The sequence below is a fragment of the Lithobates pipiens genome, unplaced genomic scaffold (assembly GCF_037356315.1).
Source record: "Lithobates pipiens isolate NorthernLeopardFrog02 unplaced genomic scaffold, aLitPip1_a1.2 Scaffold_23, whole genome shotgun sequence".
NCBI classification, from domain to species: domain Eukaryota; kingdom Metazoa; phylum Chordata; class Amphibia; order Anura; family Ranidae; genus Lithobates; species Lithobates pipiens.
Genome location: NW_027507785.1, coordinates 114017246 through 114037786, shown reverse-complemented (window position 1 = coordinate 114037786; position 20541 = coordinate 114017246). Strand labels below are relative to the sequence as shown.

Here is a 20541-nt window from a genome sequence, read left to right as displayed (position 1 = left end):
GTACTTCATCCCTATGCTTTAGAGGCTGCGAGTTGGAGGGTACTATGATACATATATGGTGGACCTGCCCACATATCCGTTCATTTTGGCAGAAAACTTTCCGTACCATCAACATAGTATCCAATACCACTGTACATCCTAACCCAAATGTAGCTCTTCTTAATCAATACATTCCCAACCTATCCAAACATAAACAGAAACTTGCCTTCTTTATATTGTTGGGAGCTAAAACTATGATAGCGAAAGCCTGGAAGAAGCCTACGGTCTCTTTCCAGTGTTGTAGAAGAAAAATCTCTTGGATTATGTCGCAGGAACACCTAGTGGCTAAATTGAACGATAAGGTTGAGAGCTTTTATGCCACCTGGGATCCCTGGGCTGCTTATTGCCACTTTCCCCTTAGACCTGGCTTGTAATGTTGATTGTGGATACACAAGTACTACCCTCTCTGTTTCTATCCTCCTTTTCGCTCTTTCTTTTCCCACGTTTTCTTCTTTCCTCTCTTGAGGGGTGTTTTTACCTCCCTCTCTATTTGTTCTACAAAACCTGTTATGACACCCACACACATTAGAGTGTCAGAGGTGGGTTAGGGGGTTGGGGGATTACAGTTTGACCTCCTACCTATCTGTACTTATAAAACAGTTTATCTACCTTTGATTTGGTGGCCCAGGAAGCCCGTTATGTGGACAAACTTTACCAGTGGGGGGTAGGTTTGGTTGGGGGTCTCGGGGCGCTCCCTGGGAGTTCTAGGCTCTCACACAGTTAGCTCCCATTGGGGTGGGGGGGCCTGGACTCTCGGGGGTCGCTCTGGGGCCTTATGCCGGATCCCCGTTTTTTTTTTTTTTTATTCTCGCTTTTATTATACTTCTGGTTTCCTGGACCGGATTGTTCTGTACTGGACGGGTTTCACCTGACAGTTCAGACCATTGTGAGGGTGTTCATGGATACGTTATGTTATGCTTAGTGTGTGGCTATCTCACGGTATTCTGTATGTTTAAATTACACTTATTTCATTTGTTTAGAGGCACATGTGTACCGGCTGACTTTCTGTTATATGAATCTTTATTATACTTGAGCCATTGATATTCTGTTTAACTATGAAAATACAATAAAACTTTCTTAAAGTAAAATATTTTACTCCAAGCAAAATTCACATGTGCGTTATAAAAGGGTTTTTAAATAAACCAACATCTTTGATGTATAACATGTATGTTTGATAGTAGATAAAGCCTTTTTTGTGGCTAAACAGGCATGTTTAAAAACATAACATTCACATCCCCATCTCAGGAACTTACAAAGTTCAACTTTGATAAAGTGAAGGCCATATAAGACACTGGTATGTCAAAACTGTGTTGATTTTGCCTTCATCAGATGGGGTGATCTCACCCCTGTAAAAGCCAAATTTTGAAAATGCACACAAATTGTGACTCAAAATGTGGATTTCCAGCATGATCCCATGTCTAAAATGAGTGTATTTTCCCTACATCTATTTTGATAAAGGCAAAAAACACACAGTGTGTCAACCTGTGCTATCTGCCATAATGGGATATCAATGTACATGTTTTGTGGGATAAACCCCTTCCTTGCAACTAAAGTAGATGAGAGGAAGGGGGTTGCACCCCTAAAAAACGTCCATTGATCCCCCATGATGTGAGCTAGCACATGTTGACACACTGGGCCTTATTTCAGAAAGGACAATCCACTTTGCCCTACAAGTGCACTTGCATTGCACTTGTAGGGCAAAGTGGTTTAGCTTTTTTGTGCTAGATCCCATCATGGAGGACCAATGGACATGTTTTGGGGGTGCAATCCCCTCCTCTCATCTACTTTAGTTGCGAGGAAGGGGTTGCACCCACAAACGCGTACATTAATATCCCATGATGGCAGATAGCACATGTTGACACTTTGACACACTGTGTGCATCTTCAAAATTTGACTTTCCAATTACTTTAAAATTTTTAGAAAAAGATAAACAATAACGACAACATTGAATTTTTTCTTTATTTTTATTTTGGCTAAAACATCAATGATGTTGGTCAGTCTTTTTTTCAACATCATTGATGTTTTCCTTGACCTTCTCTAAATCCTGATGCACACCATTATTTCGCTGATTTTCTTCTTCTACAACATCCACATCATCTAAAAACAAAAAAAACACACCATGTATTATAAATATGCAGGCATCCATCTATTACCTGAAGCTGTGGTCTCAAACACTGACCTGTTGTGGTCACCATTTCGCCCACTTCCTGAACCTCGGAATCCACATCCTCATGTTGTGTGCTGAGTTGTTCCCCTTCTTCAGGAGGTGTGGGGTTCCTGGTGTCCTCATATGTCCCAATTCTTTTCTCCCCTATGTGAATACAAAAAAGGGATACGTAGCAGACAGATATTTGAGGCGAGAAATATTAATATAAAACATTGCTTGGAAGTGTCGTCAAATTGTCTGTTTTGGCAGAGTTCCAAGCTGAAGACATGATTTTTTTTTTCCTCAAAAGCTGGAATACTTACCTGTTTTGTTAAAGTTTCACACATGGAGAGACCCCTAGTATCCACTGGAGCACCTGCCTGGGACATCGTAAAAAGGTTGTTCTGGAATCCCACACAGGTGCTCCTGCGTCCAGATGTGTAAACAGCTGCTGAGTGTCCTCTCCTTACACTGAATCAAGTTTGTATTTCATTATATTACAAACACATCTAGAAGACAATTTACTAAACTTATTTTAATACAAATAGGCATGAACAAATGTGGTTAACCTACATCTGCCAAAAACGTTGCATTAGTGGTCGAACAAACGATGTGTACTACGAACGATTACTGTGCCAACGAACCTCAAACTTGCCATTTTAAACTGTACAACCGTAAAGAAAAGCACATAAAGCAGCACTAAAGTAATACTAATAATAGGAAAACACGACAAATACTTACTTTTTAGAAGCACTTTCCTGGTCTTTCTATACTGATCGTGCTCCCTCAATTTCAGGTCTGACCAGCGTTTCCTCAATTGCGCCGTGGATCATCATAACCCCAAAATCCCTGTGCAGACTTCTCACAACTTTAGTCATGATCTTGGCCTTTCTCATATTTGGGTTGCTGTACGGTCCATACTTCCCATCATAGTCTGCCCTCTTCAAGATGTCCACCATCTCCACCACAAAGGTCATATTTGAGGCCTTATATCCCTTAGTTCTCTGGATCTGGAACTGCCTTGCTCCGGGCTTTCCTCCTCATTGCTGCTCTCTGCGCGCCCCGAAAGAGAAGAGGCGGGGAATACACTAGAAAGAAGGACAGGGGCGGAGTTTCACGCATGCGCAGTGTATATAAAGCATAACACGTGGGAGTTGTACATACGATCTGTGAGTGGAGGATGGAGGATTGTAAGTGCAGATCGTGCAAACGAAGGTACAATTTTAACTTGGGGCATCAGTGATTAGTGGCCTATACTGAAAATGGTGGATAAATTCACTGACCTGGACTTCCTGCCCAGATTCCTGGACATGTACAGGGAGCTGCCATGTCTCTGGCAAGTGACTTGCACAGAATACTCCAACAAGCTAAAGAGGAAGACAGCGCTGGAGAAACTGATGGAATTGGTGAAGCCCGTGTATCCCACGGCAGACATCAACTATTTGAAGGCCAAAATTGTTAGCCTGAGGAGCACATATAACAGGGAGTGCAAAAAGGTCCAGGATTCCATGAGATTAGGAGCAGCAGCAGATGACATATATGTACCCAGGCTCTGGCACTACGACAGACTGCCTTTTTTTGTCAGACCAGAGTGAACCCATGCCATCACTATCTACACTTCCTTCCACACTTCCTTTGACATCAGCTGAGGCTCCTGAAGTCCAACCTGGGCCTTCCACTCAGGAAGATGTGGAGGAGCCCAGCGTGAGCCAGGTATAGCATTGTTCAACATATTTCTTGTCAAAAATCGAATGATGTTAACTAGATGATATTGATCGCTAATTTCTGATTTAACAAAGTAATTTACATATCAATAGGCAGTAGTGGGCAAAAATGATTGGGACAAGAATGAAAAATGCTGGAGCCGGAATGATAATCTTTTCTATTTGTTAACATTCAATTTGCAACAGTCATGAGCTCAAAATTGTGTGTGAATGATGAACAAAAAATGAAAAACCATGTACCATTTTCATACACAGGAAAGTCTCAGTTAGGAGGAGACCATGGCAAGCAGCCTGACCGAATCCCAGGTCCCTCCCCTCTGCCCTCCAACCAAAAGGCGAGGCTGTAGGAGTCAGCGACTGCTTTAATTCGCCAGGCTATTACAGTATTAACAATGACCCCTGGTGGCCCGAGCCATTTGGCTATCTGACAGCGAGTAAACTGGAACGCATGGAAGAGGGCCAACACCTAATCTGTGAAGAGATCATTCTTCTGGCCCTAAACAAGGGGATAAGGGGCCAACGCACAAATAAAAGCCACCTTTGTGAGTTGGACCATACTACTCCTTCACCACCTCCAGCAACAACACCAACACCACGGCCACCCAACCCACCAGAGCAGCATGGAAGGAAGCGTGGAAGGAAGTGTTGAGAGTGATGGCCTGGGTTTGGTGTGGCCTGGCAAAAGACGCAAGCTGTTGTAAGACCACAGCCTCTGGACATATATGTCATCTGCTGCTGTCTGGGTGGATGTGTGTTGTGCTGTTCGGGCTGTTAGGACAGAGTTTGGCCCTATCCCGGGCACATCTGGCTGCTAGGCTGTCTGAGGGCCTATCCAGAAGCAAGAGAACTGCGCAGGGTTGGGATTGTGGCTTGCAGTCCAACCATAAGTGACAGTCTTGCCATCCGGAGAACCTGTCATGGTCAGACATAGAGGGGAAGCCACTAAGGGACCACCCACCTTGTTACCAGGGACCACAGTGAGTAGCTGAAGCAAGTACCGGAGCAGAATTCCTACCAACTGGGGATGGTGAAGAAGCATGAAACTTCAGCAGGTATCAAGCCAGGGACCCAGCCAGCGCAGATGACGCTTGCAGAGCAGTCTTGTGTGTCAAGCTAGGGACTGAGCAGGCCAGTCGGGTGAAGCTTGAGAAGTATCTGGAGTGCCAAGCTAGGAACCCAGCAGAGAAGCGGGGGTGACGCTTGAGGAAGATACTACAAGATTGGAGGGCCTCAAGGGATTCAGTGGCAGTGAATCATCTGGTCAAGTGAGAAAGCCAGGGAGCTCAGCGGGCTGAAGCACTACAAGAAGTGATAGTAGTGGAAGTGAAGGAACTGTTACACTTTGTGTTAGAAACTGTTAAAGATGTTGCCATAGGAGACAGCATTTAAACACATGCAGATATGGTATCTTGGTAGATGCCTTTCTCTGCATGGCTGTTCTCCTGTAGAAGTCTCGGAGTCTGTCAATTAACATTTAAACTGCCTAAGGGTGTCCTGGCCCTAACCCTGCCAAAGTTCTGTTCAAGAGAAATAAAATCTCTTTACATTCAAAAAGTGTCTGGCGCCCAATGAATCTAGCTTGCATTACACCCACCATGCCTCGCAACCCACCACATACAGAAGGTTCTCATTAGACTGAAGGAAGCCTTGCTACAACTACAAAACCATGCTCAGAGACTGTTTCTTGTGTCTGGATGCAAGTGAAAAATGCTTGTTGTCTGGCTGTGCAGCAATAGGAGAACCATTCACCAGCAGCTTCTGTGGGGGTAGTGCTACATAAATTTTACAAAGTAAAAATGATTTTAAAACATTAACTCGTGTTGATAGATTTACTTGCATTAAGATAAAGTATTCTACATGCATGTCAATTAAAACATTTGAAAAGACTTTACATTCCCATTACATGGTTATTTTTGGCAATGCTCCACCTGCAGCCACCTATGTGTTTCATTGCTCCCCGCCAAGTGAACCGCCTGCCAGGAGAGCAATTTGACAGCTAGTGAAACACAACAGATTCTGATTACTTTACTGCATGCAGTGCCTGTGTGATACCGGCCTTCCTGCACTCAGAAACTCCAACAGAGACTGGCAGTTAATGAATACTACATCTAAAACAATATTTGTTTATTTTCTTTATTGCTGTAAAAATCAAATATATATATGGCCCATAAGACTTGCCTCAATCGATTCTCCTCAAATGTAATGGTTGCCCTGTACTGCTGTTATATTAAATTGTAATAAATAAGTGTTACTATAAAGGGCTAACACAGCGATCATGTTGTTACTCACAAAGGGAAGTCCTTTCACAGGTTATCTCTGCAATTAACACATCGACTACAGCTGTGAGTACCAGGGCGTCCCTTGCTCCCTAAACAGACCAAGTATCTAATTTGTTCTTTCTACCTGCTACAAGTAATCATTCTCCGAGTACACTGAGCTGGATTCTGGTCAAAGAATGTAAAAACATGTCATTTATGTCAGGGGTGTCCAAACTTTTTTCAAAGAGGGCCATTTGATGAAGTGAACATGTGCGAGGGCCGACCATTTTGCCTGACATTCTTTGAACCATTAAAATTAGGTCTAAGTGTGTAAGTCGAGCTCTAACTGCCCAACAAGAATTCTCTTGCCTTTGTGGCTGTGTGTGGTGAAGAGATGAACTCAGGCGTGTTATTTGTATATAGCGTATTTATTGGCGTATAACACACACCTTCACTTTCAGAGGGAAGTTTCAGGAAAAAAAAATTAAAATAAAGAACTGTGAAGCAAAATAAGGGTCAGTGCCCATCTGCAGACCCACCATTGCCAGGAATGCAGCACCCACCATTACCAGGAATGCAGCCCCACCATTGCCAGGAATGCAGCCCCACCATTGCCAGGAATGCACTCACCATTGCCAGGAATGCACTCACCATTACCATGAATGCACCCACCATTGCCAGGAATGCACCCACCATTGCCAGGAATGCACCCACCATTGCCAGGAATACACCCACCATTGCCAGGAATACACCCACCATTACCAGCAATGCCGCCACCATTGCTAGGAATTCACTCACCATTGCCAGGAATACACCCACCATTGCCAGGAATGCAGCCACCATTGCTAGGAATTCACTCTCCATTGCCAGGAATACAGCCACTATTGCCAGGAATGCAGCCACCATTGCTAATAATAAGCTCACCATTGCCAGGAATAAGCTAACCATTGCCTGGAATGCAGCCCCACAATTGCCAGGAATGCACTCACCATTTTCCATCAGTGCAGCCTTGGAGGGGACATGGAGGGGGCAGGACGAGCGCCAAAGAGATCCTACAGGAGAATCTCCTGTTTACATAGCGGCCTCTTTACAAAAAAGTCCCGCCTCCTTTGATGGACAGAACAGTCGTCCAATGGCAGCGGGACATCCTATTACAGAAGCTGCCGTGTAAACAGGAAATACTCCTCCTGTGTGCATGGCACTCGTCCCGCCTCCTCCCTCCGAGGCAGCCGGATTATGTATCTTTTGTGGCCCCGGCGCTGGGAGATCGTTGGGGGCCACAAAAGATATACATGTTTAAATAACCAGGCGGGCCGTACAAAACCGGACCGCGGGCCGTGATTGGCCAGCGGGCCAGACTTTGGACATGCCTGATTTATGTCTTCCTACCCCCTGCAACCCATTAGATCTCATTTGCCTTTCAGTAATGATAAGAATTGTTTTAATAGTTATTTGAAGCTTTGATACTATTACAGCAAATATTTTATTATGATTACTTCCCCATTGCAACAGCAACTCTTGTAGGTTATCACATGGAATTACAAACAACATGATATATAACTCACGCTGCCTGGGAACCCGTAGGTTCCGTCAGCCATTATCTTCAATACTTCTCTTATGCCATTAAATGCATTGTACACTTTTAAACAGTTTTTGTTGTTTTACCTAGGTATTTGTATAGGAATATTCCCTGTGTAGTTTGTTTGCCTCACCCTGTAATGATAGGCTCACATGTTGTGGCTAGGGTCGCCACCTCATCCCTTTAAAACCAAACACATATTAATTACACAGGTTCTGTGGCTGATTAAGGTGGTAATTAAACTCACTTGGTGCCTTAGCTGCATTAAATTAGCCTCAGAACCTGTGTGATTAATATGTGTTCAAGTTTAACCGCTTGCAGACCGCCTCATGCCGATAGACATCGGCAGAATGACTCGTATAAGCAAAATCATGTACCTGTAGGTGGCCCTTTAAGAGGCAGCCAGAAGGCACACCCGCGGCAAGCGCCGTGAGCCGGGCCGCTGGTCCCGTGGACTCGATTGCAGCGGGGATACCCGCGATCGCCTCATGGGGAGGAAGAACGGGGAGATGCTAATATAAATAAGCATCTCCCAGTTCTGCCTAGTGACAGTGTCACTGATCTCTGCTCCCTGTGATCGGAGCAGAGATCAGTGACGTTTCATACACAGCCACCCCCACCCCCCACAGTTAGAAATACCCCCCAGGACACACTTAACCCCTAAACTGCCACCTAGTGGTTAACTCCTTCCCTTCCAGGGTCATTTACACAGGAATCAGTGCATTTGTATAGCACTGATTGCTGTATAAATGCCAATGGTCCCAAAAATGTGTCAAAAATGTCCGATGTGTCCGCCATAATGTCGCAGTCACTTTAAAAATCACTGATTGCCGCCATTTAAAAAAAATCCCCTATTTTGTAAACGCTATAACTTTTGCGCAAACCAATCAATAATCGCTTATTGCCATTTTTTTTACCAAAAATATGTAGAAGAATACGTATCGGCCTAAACTGAGGAAAAAAAATGTTTTTGATATATATTTTTGGGGGATATTTATTCTAGCAAAAAGTAAAAAATAATGTGTTTTTTTCAAAATTGTTTTTTGTTTATAGCGGAAAAAATAAAAACCGTAGAGGTGATCAAATACCACCAAAAGAAAGCTCTATTTGTGGGAAAAAAAAGAACATCAATTTTGTTTGGGAGCCACATCGCATGACCGCGCACTTGTCAGTTAAAGTGACGCAGTGCCGAATCGCAAAAAAGTGCTCTGGTCAGGAAGGGGGTAAATTCTTCCGGGGCTGAAGTGGTTAAAGGGATGAGGTAGCAACCCTAGTTGTGCCTGCAGTTTGTGGTGTCGTGACCAATCAATTCCCCAATGTTCATGTATTTATTCATCTAGCTTGTCCCTATTCTCTAAAGGGGCAGACAACTTCTTGTTCTGGGGTACAATCCATACCTCACCTTCACAAATGTGAGTGCAAATGCATATTTCCCATTTGTCCCTGAATTTGATGGACTGTTCCTCATTTTGAACAAAGTCCCTCTGTCCCTCTTTCCTCCTCATTTGTCCCTCATTTTGGTCTGATCTATATAGTTGTATATAAAATGTTTGCTATAAAACAGTGTTTCCCAGTGCTAAACCTTTCATCTGATTTCTAAATTTCTGCATTTGTAAATTTCAAAAGCCAATGTAAAGCAATAGTAGTGGTAAAAAAAAATAAAAACACTTGTGGGTTTAACCAATCATTTTTTTGTCCAATTCTCCTTTAGGCAAGGTGGGGCAGGAAGTGTGTCCTATGCCTACATACTTTTGCTAATAGGTGTCCCTCATTCCCATCTCAGAAAATTGGGAGTTATGCAAATGTGATGAAAACCTACATGGTGAACTGTCTATTAATTGCTCTACCTGTTTGTGTATGATAATATATTGTGAGATTTGTAGGTTCTTCAGAGGAAGTGTCAGTTTTTAGACTACAGAGAGAGATCATGCATTAACCTGGGCAGTACCATGCTGCATGTCTCATGTTTGAACACAAACAGAAACCACTGATGCCAGAATGTGAAGATTAACACTACTATAAGATGTGTTTATAGGGCAGAAAATGACACCATGAAACTACATGATCAATAAACATCTTATGCAGGTGAAAAAAACAAGGTGCAGTTAGAAAGATTTATAATACCTTTAATCAGTGGTGGTCGGTGGAAACATATTTTTTTTGGGGGGGGGGGGGCGGCAAACAGTATGCCACCCCCCCTCCCCCGGGCGGTCGGTAGCACTTATCCCATCACCGGCGGCTGCCTCCCATCCTCCTGCTTTCCACAGGTCATCATGGTGGCGGCTTCCGTTTCCTCCCTCCTCCTCGGCGGTCCAGTCAGGAGTCATCTCTTTTCGGCCAATAGGAAAACAGGTCTCACACTCGCTTCTGATTGGTCGGATTGAGGATCAGTGTTTGAGTGTTGTAACACACCTGTTGTAACACACCGTATTTTGAAGCCTATTAGAGCCTCTGGCTCTAATCAGGTGCTTAAAGAAAAAAATCTGGCCGCTGTAATTCATGCATGAATCTATCCATTGCACATACGGGTGGCCTGTAGAGAAGGGGCAGCGCATGGGCGCCCCTAATGGATGGGCCGCTGCTGCCTTTAACCAGTTCCCGACCGGTGCACGCCGATGTACGTCGGCAGAATGGCACGGGCAGGCATATTGGCGTACAGGTACGTCCATTTTTAAATGCCGCCCTGCCATCGCGAGTGCGCCGGCAGTGGCACACTCGCATGCTGGTCGGGACCCCCGTGTGTCCAGTCGCGGGTCCCGAGGGCCCGTTCGCCGCGGGGATACCCGCGATCGCCTCACGGGGCGACTGAACTGGGAGATGCCGTTGTAAACAGCATCTCCCCATTCTGCCTAGCAACAAGTGACGCTGATCTCTGCTCCATGTGATTGGAGCAAAGATCAGTGTTCACTAACACAAAGCCCAGCCCCCCACAGTTAGTAACACGTCCCTAGGAACACTTAACCCCTACACTGTCACCCCCTGGTTAACCCCTTCACTGCCAGTGTCATTTACACAGGGATCGATGCATTTGTATAGCATTGATTGCTGTATAAACGATAATGGTCCCAAAAATGTGTCAAAAATGTCCGATGTGTCCGCCACAATGTCGCAGTCACAACAAAAATCGCTGATCGCCGCCATTACTAGTAAAAAAAGAATTATTAATAAAAATGCCATAAAACTATCCCCTATTTTGTAAACGCTATAACTTTTGCGCAAACCAATCAATAATCGCTTATTGCCATTTTTTTTACCAAAAATATGTAGAAGAATACGTATCGGCCTAAACTGAGGAAAAATTTTTTTTTTATATATTTTTGGGGGATATTTTGTTATAACAAAAAGTTAAAAATGATGCGTTTTTTTCTAAATTGTCTCTTTATTTTTGTTTATAGAGCAAAAAATAAAAACCGCAGAGGTGATCAAATACCACCAAAAGAAAGCTCTATTTGTGGGAAAAAAAGAACATCAATTTTGTTTGGGAGCCACGTCGCATGACCGCGCAATTGTCAATTAAAGCAACGCAGTGCCGAATCGCAAAAAGTGGTCTGGTCTTAAGCCAGCAAAATGGTCCGGTCTGAAAGTGGTTAATGAACCCAGCAGTGAAATCTTCATAAATCATGAATTTGGCATTTTTTTTTTTTTTACTCTGTATTCTTTACTATTTTTACTTGCTGCAATATCTGATCAGTCTATAGGCATGCTACAATATCTAAACAAGAGACTGTAAACATTCTACAATATCTGACCAGAGATTGTAAACATTCTACAATATCTAGTCAAAGGCTGCAGGCATGATACAATATCTGACCAGAAACTGTAAAGATGCTACAATAACTGACCAGAGACTGTAAACATGCTACAATATCTGGTCAGAGACTGCAAGCATGTGACAATATCTGTAAAAAATGGGAAATGTTGAACAGTCTTAAATTGGAAATATAAATGCAAATCAATCATAAAGTACATATAGTGCAAAAACATTTTAAATCAATTTATCACATATAAATAAATAAATGAACATATCAAATCAATAAAGTGGTTTCAAATTCATAAAGTCCATGTGATCATGCCAGAAATGGATGTGCAAAACCAGAGATAATTATACAGATGATAAATAGTCCCATTTAGGTTGATAGGGTTAAAACCTAATCATAATTTTCTAGTGCTGTAAGTGATCATCAAGCAATGCTCCACTCCAAAACTGTGCAAATTGGCTTCTTACCAGATTTATAGACTTTGTACAAATCTAGCCTCGCTTTAGTGAGAAAAGCTCTCACTACAGGCATGATGCATTATTCTCAACATCTCTCTACAGAGTGTTCGTCCCACAGGATTGAATAGAGCAAGATCCATGCAAAAAGAGGGGAGAAATATTCATTGCACAACGTCCTCCAGTTAATTAACATTTATTTAAAAAGTAAATACTAACAAAAGTATAAAAACAACAGGTATTTGTTACTGTTTGTCATCCATCTCACTCTCTGAAAGAACGGGATACTGTGCCATTCCTTCAGAGCAGTGTGCCGCAGCAGAGACTCCCACGTGCAGGCGTTGGCGTGATGTCATTGTGGCTCAGCCAGTCAGTTGGCCGGAGTCCCTGAACCCAAAAAGTAAGATCGGGTGAAGATGGAAGCCTCTGCAGCTGTGACAGCATGCCACTGGAGGGCTTCATTTATGGTAAGTCTTTCATAATGTGCTAGTATGAGGTGCATTCTAGCACATTATGATATTGCCTTGCAGGTGGAAACTTTTTTTTTCCAAGAGTTTAATACTACTTTAAGGTGGCAAGATTTGGACAGTATCACGTACCTGGTGATGGCTGGAATGTTGTGGAGGCCTCTCTTGCACCTCCTGCCCAACACTCCTGAAGGTAAAGGGTTTCAGGGCACAGAGTGGCACAAGTGCCGGAGTAGCTGGCTAGTGAAGTGCGCACATAGGTGGATGAAGCTAAGGGGGAAATAGAACTGTCAATGTCATTGTCTTTGTGTTGTTGTTCTGTGAGAGACACGCTCTCCTCTCAGAGCTGTGCTGCGAAGGCAGATGGTACTGATGGGCACTGATAGGATTCACTGATGAGCACTGATAGAAGACATTGATGAGCACTGATAGAAGGCACTGATGGGCACTGATAGGAGGTACTGATGGGCACTGATAAGAGGCATTGATAAGCACTGATAAGAGGTACTAATGGGCACCGATAGGCCACATTGAAGTGCACTGAAAGGCAGCACTGATGGATGGCACTGATGAGCACTGATATGATTCACTGATAAGCACTGATAGAAGGCACTGATGAGCACTGACGGGCACTGATAGGAGGCACTGATAGGGGGCACTGCTAGGAGGCACTGATGGGCACTGGTAGGAGGCACTAATGGACATAGGCTGCATTGATGAGCACTGATAGGAGGCACTAATGTGCACTAATAGGTGGCATTGATGGGCACTGAGGAACACTGATAGGTAGAACTCAGGCAGTCTTGATGGGCACTAATGGGTAGCATTGAAGAGTACTGATAGGTAGCACTGATGGATGCTGTTAGGCAGAATTGATGGGCACTAATAGGCGGCATTAATGAGCAATGATATATGGCACTGATGATTGGGGAACTGATTATCAGTGTAAACAATTTACTGACATTCTTGCCTGTTAACACCTCGTTTCCTCACACAGACACAGCATGGGAGGAAAGGGCTTTGGATAACTGGCAAGTCTGTTTACATTTGATCAGCTGATCACATGGTAAAGGGCCGCTGTGATTGTGCTGGATGCAAGTCCCAGGGGGCATGCGGGAAGCAGAGTTCTGGGAGGATGTCTATGTACAACCTCCCAAAATTAGAAGCCCAGGGCTTGGATGGAAGGGGGCCCATCAGGGTTTCTTGCACCGTGGCCCTGAAGGTTCTAGTTAAGCCTCTGCTTTGGAACATTGTGCCCCCCAGGATATTTTGCCAGTGTGCATATATGAACATTATAACACACTTAGTTCCTGAATCCAGAAATGTGATGCCCATTGTCCCTCCATCCCATTTTCAACTGGTCTTCTTTTAGTTCAATGTCTTTGGCTATCTTGATTGATTACACTGAGCTGCTCATACATGGCTCAGTGTACAAAAAATCACTGATAGCAAGCAGGAATCAATTATGACAGAAGACAATTACAGGGTCTGTTCTGTCTTAAAAAGCCTACATGTCAATGGTTTCAGATTTTTTTTTTAAATGTTGAACATTTTACTTCCAGTTTAATTACACAAATATACTTTTACTGATCAGCTTTTAAAATCCAAGAATCCTTCTTGTTAATATAGTGCAACCATCTTCAGACACAAAATAGACACTTCTTGCAATGCAAGTATACTGTGATTATTAACAATTGACACGTGTCATCGCTGCACGTTTCTAAAATGGCACTACATCACCTTGCTCTATTCAAAATGAAAATCATAGATTGTTATGAAGGTCTTTGCTATTTCTATTTTAATTCGTACATTTATTTTTACTCCATAAGGATAGATCTCTAGCATATTTATGCACCGTGTATATGCACCGAAACAGAACATGGAACTTGTGTACTCAGTCAGCACAAGCTGAAGTGAACCTGAACTCAGAAAGTAAATATTTGCTATGTTATAGGGAGAATCTAGCAAGGTCTATTGTGCCTGTCTCCGATAAATTTCCCGCAAAAAAAATATTTCTGGCAGTGCCCCTCCCGAGACTAGACTCTGGATCCATCCCTGTTGTATTCAGTCTCTTAGGTCTATATCTACAGTCTGAGATTCTAAAGCTAGTTATACACCCAGAATTTCATTCAATGTTTTCCATTATATTTAGAATAAGTGGAGCACTCATGAAAAATACAATTATTGTCAAATACACATACATATGAATGCAACATATACAAATGCTATAATATGACAAAAAGGTTCATAAATTGTGTAAAAAAAATCACCTAAAAAATGTGTGCAATGTCCCAAAATCAAATAAGTGATAAATCCTCTGAAGAAGGACGATTTAGTCCATCTTGAACTACTTTCAAACATTTGAAAGTACTGAGAATTTTTTTTATGAATTTGAATTTGAAATTCTACTAGTGTATATGTCTATCTTTAGGCATTGTGTTTCTGACTCCTTGTCTCACAAAATTTGGAGTGTGATTTGGTGAAATCACAACTGTGCTGAATGCTGGAGAGGAAGTTATAGCTGAGAACCTGCAATGCAAGACTTGCAAGACTGCAATGCAAGATTGTCTTTTTATAAAGCCAATGTGGCTTTATAAAAAGACAATGCCAAATTCACCAAGACTTGGAAAGGCTTAGTGAATTTGGCATTGTCTTTTTATAAAGCCACATATCTGTATCAAGGTTGTCCAACAGAATTTTAAAAGGCCTGGGGTTGCTGGGCGTCAACAGAAGTTACAAATGGATAGTCCTTCCAACAATATTTTACATTGCTTATATTTCCTTGCTCCAACCACACAGGTCTCTGAGATCTGAGATCACAAACGTATTGTGACCCTGAATACTGAATTACCCTTCATCTCTGATTAGTTAGTATAAGCTGTTTTATGCTAAAATGGCGGTGCTTATTGGACCAGCCATTCTCAACCCCAGGGTATCTCAAGAGATGGCTAGGGCTTCCTTGAAATTTGGCTAAATGATCTCCCATGTGATGATGCTTGCATAGTTTGAGGTCCAATGCCACCTGGCAGAGCCATGCATGACTGTAAGGGTGGAATTCTGACCACGAGCAGTCTTCCCACCAGCCACCACCATCAATGACTACCGACAGACTAATCTTAGAAGGGGTTCCCTGAGACTGGAAAATTATTGCAAGGGTTTCTTTGGAGAATAAAGGTTGAGAAAGACTGTATTAGACAGACATGCCAATTCTCAGTTCTGTATCCCGCACTATTGCAAGGGTTCCTTTGGAGAAAAAAGGTTGAGAAAGACTGTATTAGACAGACATGCCAATTCTCAGTTCTGTATCCCGCACTGTGTTGACCTTTTCACACACACGCCTTTCTATTATCCTGTTAACTTGGGGGGGAGTTGCACAAAGAGTGGCTCGGGCAGGGAAAGGTAGAGTTTGCAACATTTCACTTTAAACAGCCAGACCAAAATTTAGCTACAGTGGCAACAAATTGAGTACTACATGTAGATACAGTGTTGACAAGTGGAGTACTGTATGTGGGTGCACTGCCAGAGAGTAGGGTGCACTTGGCTACAGTGGCAGCAAAAGAAGTACTAAAGGTACTGTAGGTACCGTGTTGTCAAGTGTAGTATAGAGAGGCCCGTAGTGTAACCCCATGGCCATAAACAGAGGGCCGGCATGACAGGGGTTAATGGGGGTTTAGGGTACTGGAAGTTAATGGAAGAAGGGGCGTGTCAGGGAATTTGTTAGGGTTGTGCAGTGTGGGTTATAGAGATGGGGGTGGAGCCTTGGGGGGAAGTGAGTGGGGGCGGAAAAGGGGGGTGGTTTCAGTTGTGGTTTCAGTTGTAAAGGGTAAAAAGTTGTAAAGTTGTAAAGAGCGAGGAACAACTTCCCACCCTCCCACCCTACATTTTGGGGTCATTTTTCCTATTTTGTTTTTGGGACTGGAGTGTCCTTGGGAGCAAGTGGTGCACTTGGCGAGCTGCAAGGTCCTTTTAGGTCATATGAGCACTTAAAAGGTATGGGGGGGGGGGGGGTTATTTACAAAAGGCAAATCCACTTTGCACTGCAAGTGCACTTGTAAGTGCACTGAAAGTGTACTTGGAAGTGCAGTCGTTCTAAATCTAAGGGGTAGATCTGAAATGAGTGGAAGCTCTGCTGATTTTATCCTCCAATCATGTGCAAGCTAAAATGCTGTTTTTTATTTTCCTTGCATGTCCCCCTCGGATCTACAGTGACTTTACTCCCAAGTGCACTTTCAGTGCAAGGTGGATTTTCCTTTAGTAAATAACCCCCATGGTGTAGTGACCTGTCCATCATCGTTAATACACTGTATGTTATGTTTTGAAAGGTTATTGACATGTTAATTATTGGATATTTATATTTGGTTAATAAAACCGCTGCAACGGCCAATTTACTCCAGTTATGAGTGGTGTGGTCATTAGATGAAAGGGATGGGGTTATTGGTATAGCAGGTAACAAGCCATGGTTAATACCATAGTCATGCGGGAGTGCTAACACTGGGACGCTCTTAAGACAATACATTAAAATATATCTTCTGAAATTTCCACAACATCACCAATCAAAATAAATACACATAAAGTGTAAGGTAGAGTTTTCCCGATCCTTCCTATAGTCTGAGGTATGACAGAGAGCGCTGTGGGTCTTGTGACTCTTGGCCGCCCATAAGAGCTGAAAGCTATAAATACACAGCCTAATAATAATATATATAATAATAAAGCTTGCACTGAAACTAAAGAAGTGTAAAGAGAGTCCCGGAGCAGAAGGAGAGGAAAGGATTGGTGTAGGGACGGCATGACAGGTGTGGACAGCACAGTCATGCTTTTCGGAGAAAAAGTTGTCCCCTTTAGGAAAGGGGGAGTGGCCAAAGCAGGGGAGGCGCTCGAGTTAGGAAGCTATGAGGAAGGAACGGGAGTGACGTCATTAGTGAGCGGCGGAGGAGAAGATTCCACACGCTCCCACCGCTCTCTATCCCCTATCCAAGCACACGGCAGCGGCGGCGACAATGGAGCCTGCATGGTATAGCTTCTAGCGGTGGCGGCGGCAGCGCAGGGCGCAGGCCGGCTGTGAGCACAGATAGCAGCCATTAAGGATGAAGAGAGAGCAGCTTAGTACGGGGACCAGTGGCTCCACGTGCTCGGCGGTACCTGCTGCAGGAGATATTCGGCCCTGACACCTCTCCCGGTGGTCAGAGGCAGCAGCACATGGGAGAGGGGAGAACCTCCACCCCCCAGCGATCAGCAGCCACAGGGATCCAGGAATGGGGGACTTCAGAAGGGCACAGCACAGAGGCAGGAGCGCAGGGATGGGGGTGCCCAGGGTGATACGGATGCAGCACAGTACAGCACTACGGCACATGGCTCTGCCCCCCCCTGTTTGTCGCAGAGGCCAGGAGAAGACGGCCAGGGCTGCGGGACAAGGTCGGAGCAGCCAGTCGGCCCAGCGGAGGTAAGCCGTGTCTCAGGATGGTCGGGGTGACCAGTGGTACCGGGTTGACCAGAGGGAGGACCAGGAGGAGTGTTGTGACAGCGGTGAGCGAGGACAGAGAGCGAGCAATGGATGCCCAGACCGGGAGGAGGACCGGGTGCCCAAGCAATGCGGGCAGCGGGCTGGTCTGGCATGTCGGGACGGTGAGATGGATGGGAACAGCAATGCAGACCCCCCCGGCGACCTGAGCAGGACCCTCTGGTGTGCAGCCAGGGGTCGTTCGGCCAGTGAACAGCGACAGACTGGAGGGAGAGCTGTCCGGGTCGGAGAGGGACAAGGACTTGGGACATCCGGCAGCGGTGGATTCCAGAGTGGCGGCTGGTGGGCCCAGGCCTGGGCAGCCCGGTGAGTGCAATTTTTTCTTTATATGTTTCTTCTTTATTAAACCAAGGGGTGGAAAGCAGGGTCCCCGGGCGAGGGTAGTTTGTCTAGGGCAGGCAGTGACAGGCCCCAGGCAGAACAGCCCAGGCACCACGTAAGTGAGGAGCGGGCCACGGCGACTACACCACTGGCTACAGTCCAGGTTACATGCGATTCACCGGCGATGTCAGTGGGACAGGAAAGTTGGTAGTCGATCCTCCCCAAGCTACAGGCCAGCATTCAGGCTCCTGATAGCCAGGAAAAGCAGGGGAGAATTAAGCGAATTCGGTCAGGGTGGCGGTTCCCGCAAAAAAGAGAGGTTTATGTCGGTTGCGAGGCCCCCTGGGGTGACCATCTTACAATGGAGGTAACAGGAAAAGTTGGAAAGGGGAGAGGATCCCTCATACCTTTTTTCAAACTGGTTACAGGCGTTTGCCATCTTGGTGAGCGTGTGGGGGGGGGGGGGAGTGGGGTCGGTGGTACTGCAGCCTCAGGACAACCGACCGAACAGGATAAGTTTGGGGGCGAGCTTCGCTTCAAACACACCCGTTTTGGCCGCGGGGGATCCCAGGGGTTCGGAAGAGGAGGGACGATGCTGGTGGATGGACTAGACGCTTCCTTTTCTCAGTAGGTACCTCCGACCAAACAGCGGCTCAGTTGTTGGAATTGGGTTTTTTCTCGAATGGTTTCAAAATTACGTTCGGCCCAGCTGCGTCCAACCACGGTTTCTGAAAAACTTCGTAAAGAGTTGTCTGGGCAGGATGCCTGCCCCCCCCCTTTTTTAATAGGGTTCCGCTTCCAGACCCGGTGGTCTATCCATTGGGAGTAGTTCCCTGTAAAGAGCCAAACGAGTTCAGATTGATTCTCCACCTTTCCTTTCCGTAGGTTGGTTAGTGGTTCGATTGCTTTGGAGGGGCTTGAGGTAACATATAATTGGGTGCATCGATATCATGGGTTGCGTCGATATAGGCAGGGGTCACTGGGGTCGAAAGCGGATATTGATTCAGTTTCTGGCTTTTGCCAGTTCATCCAGACAGTTGCCGTCTGCTAGGCTGTACATAGATGTGGCATATTATGGGGATCGTTGTCTCCCGATGGGATGCTCCATCTCATGCGTTTTCTTCGAACCGTTCGCTCCTTTTAGAATAGGTAGTACGGGACGTCTCCGAGATCAACTCAGGCATTCATGATCTGGATGACTTCAGATGCGTTAGCATACGGGGTTTCAACATCGGCGCCGTCCTGTTTGGGAGATTGCAACATATAGCGGAACATTTCGGGGTCCGCTAGCAAAGGGGTAAAACAGAGGGCCCCACATCTGCCATTGTTCCTGGGAATTGCAGTAGAGTCGATTGGAATGGAATGCCAATGGCAGACTTAAGTTTGCTTGCCATTTAATTTCCATAGGCATGGTTTTGCCACCGGCTGCCGGCAGCGTCCCAGGTAGCCAAGTCCCATAGGGACTTTGTGTGTCTCAACAGGGAGCACTGGGAGGAATTGCGGGGTAGCAGGACTTCCTGGAGTCGTTTAATGGGAATGCTTAGGAGGTCTGGGCTCATCAGTATGGCAAGTTAGATTGTTCACAGACGCTGCGGGCCCCACGGGCTATGGGGGCCTTCTTGCGGGAAAAAGGAAGCGCTGCTTTTTTGCCCTCGGTGTGGGTGGGAGGCCGGTTTTTGAAAAACTTGCTCTCTTGGAACTATTTCCAATCGTAGTAGTAATGGAAATGTGAAGGGAACCCTCCTGGAAGTTAAAGGTGCGTCTCATTTGTGATTACCTGGGGGGGGTCAGGTGGTAACCGCTTGTCGGCAGCATCCATGACAGTGGTGCGGGGGTTGTGACGTTTGGTATCGTGCTGATTGCTATTGAACGCCGTCATTTATGCTGTACATTTACCAAGGAGGGACAGCACCTTGGCAGGTGCTTTGTCTCGTTTTCGGCGGGTCAAGTCCGAGAGTTGGCACCAGTCGTGGAACAATACGGGTCACCCGTCCCAACTTAGGAAAAAATTGCCTTGGGTTGCAGCACGCGGGATTCAACGCTCTGGAGTACGACAACTTGGGATGGGCTACTACAAGGTAGGGCAGGAATGCAGCAGGCTGGTACAGGCTTGGTACCGTCTCCAAGGGTCGAGATCGAGCTCATGGAGGCCTCTATTTTATTACCACGGGTTTTGAGAGAGGTATCCTGGCAAGTGTCATTGATCGGAAATTGGCAGGCTTGGCCTTTCTTTTCACAGTACGAGGTGCCCAGTTTCCATCGACATGCTACACGGC

The 20541-nt window shown here is 45.1% G+C and overlaps 1 protein-coding gene across 2 annotated transcripts in view; it reads right to left on the bottom strand.

Annotated features, from left to right (window-relative positions):
- Window positions 1-1984: 1984 nt before the first annotated feature.
- The window catches only part of LOC143926981 (uncharacterized), an 83011-nt gene continuing 64454 nt past the window's right edge, over window positions 1985-20541 (bottom strand). For both annotated transcript variants that reach the window (XR_013262181.1, XM_077450995.1), the window contains 2 exons: window positions 2219-2350; window positions 1985-2136 (listed from right to left, as the gene is read on the bottom strand). Coding sequence is in view for 1 of the 2 variants with exons in the window: in XM_077450995.1 (XP_077307121.1) it covers window positions 2021-2136; window positions 2219-2350 (248 nt within the window). In the remaining variant the exon portion in view is untranslated. The remainder of the gene's footprint in view (window positions 2137-2218; window positions 2351-20541) is intronic.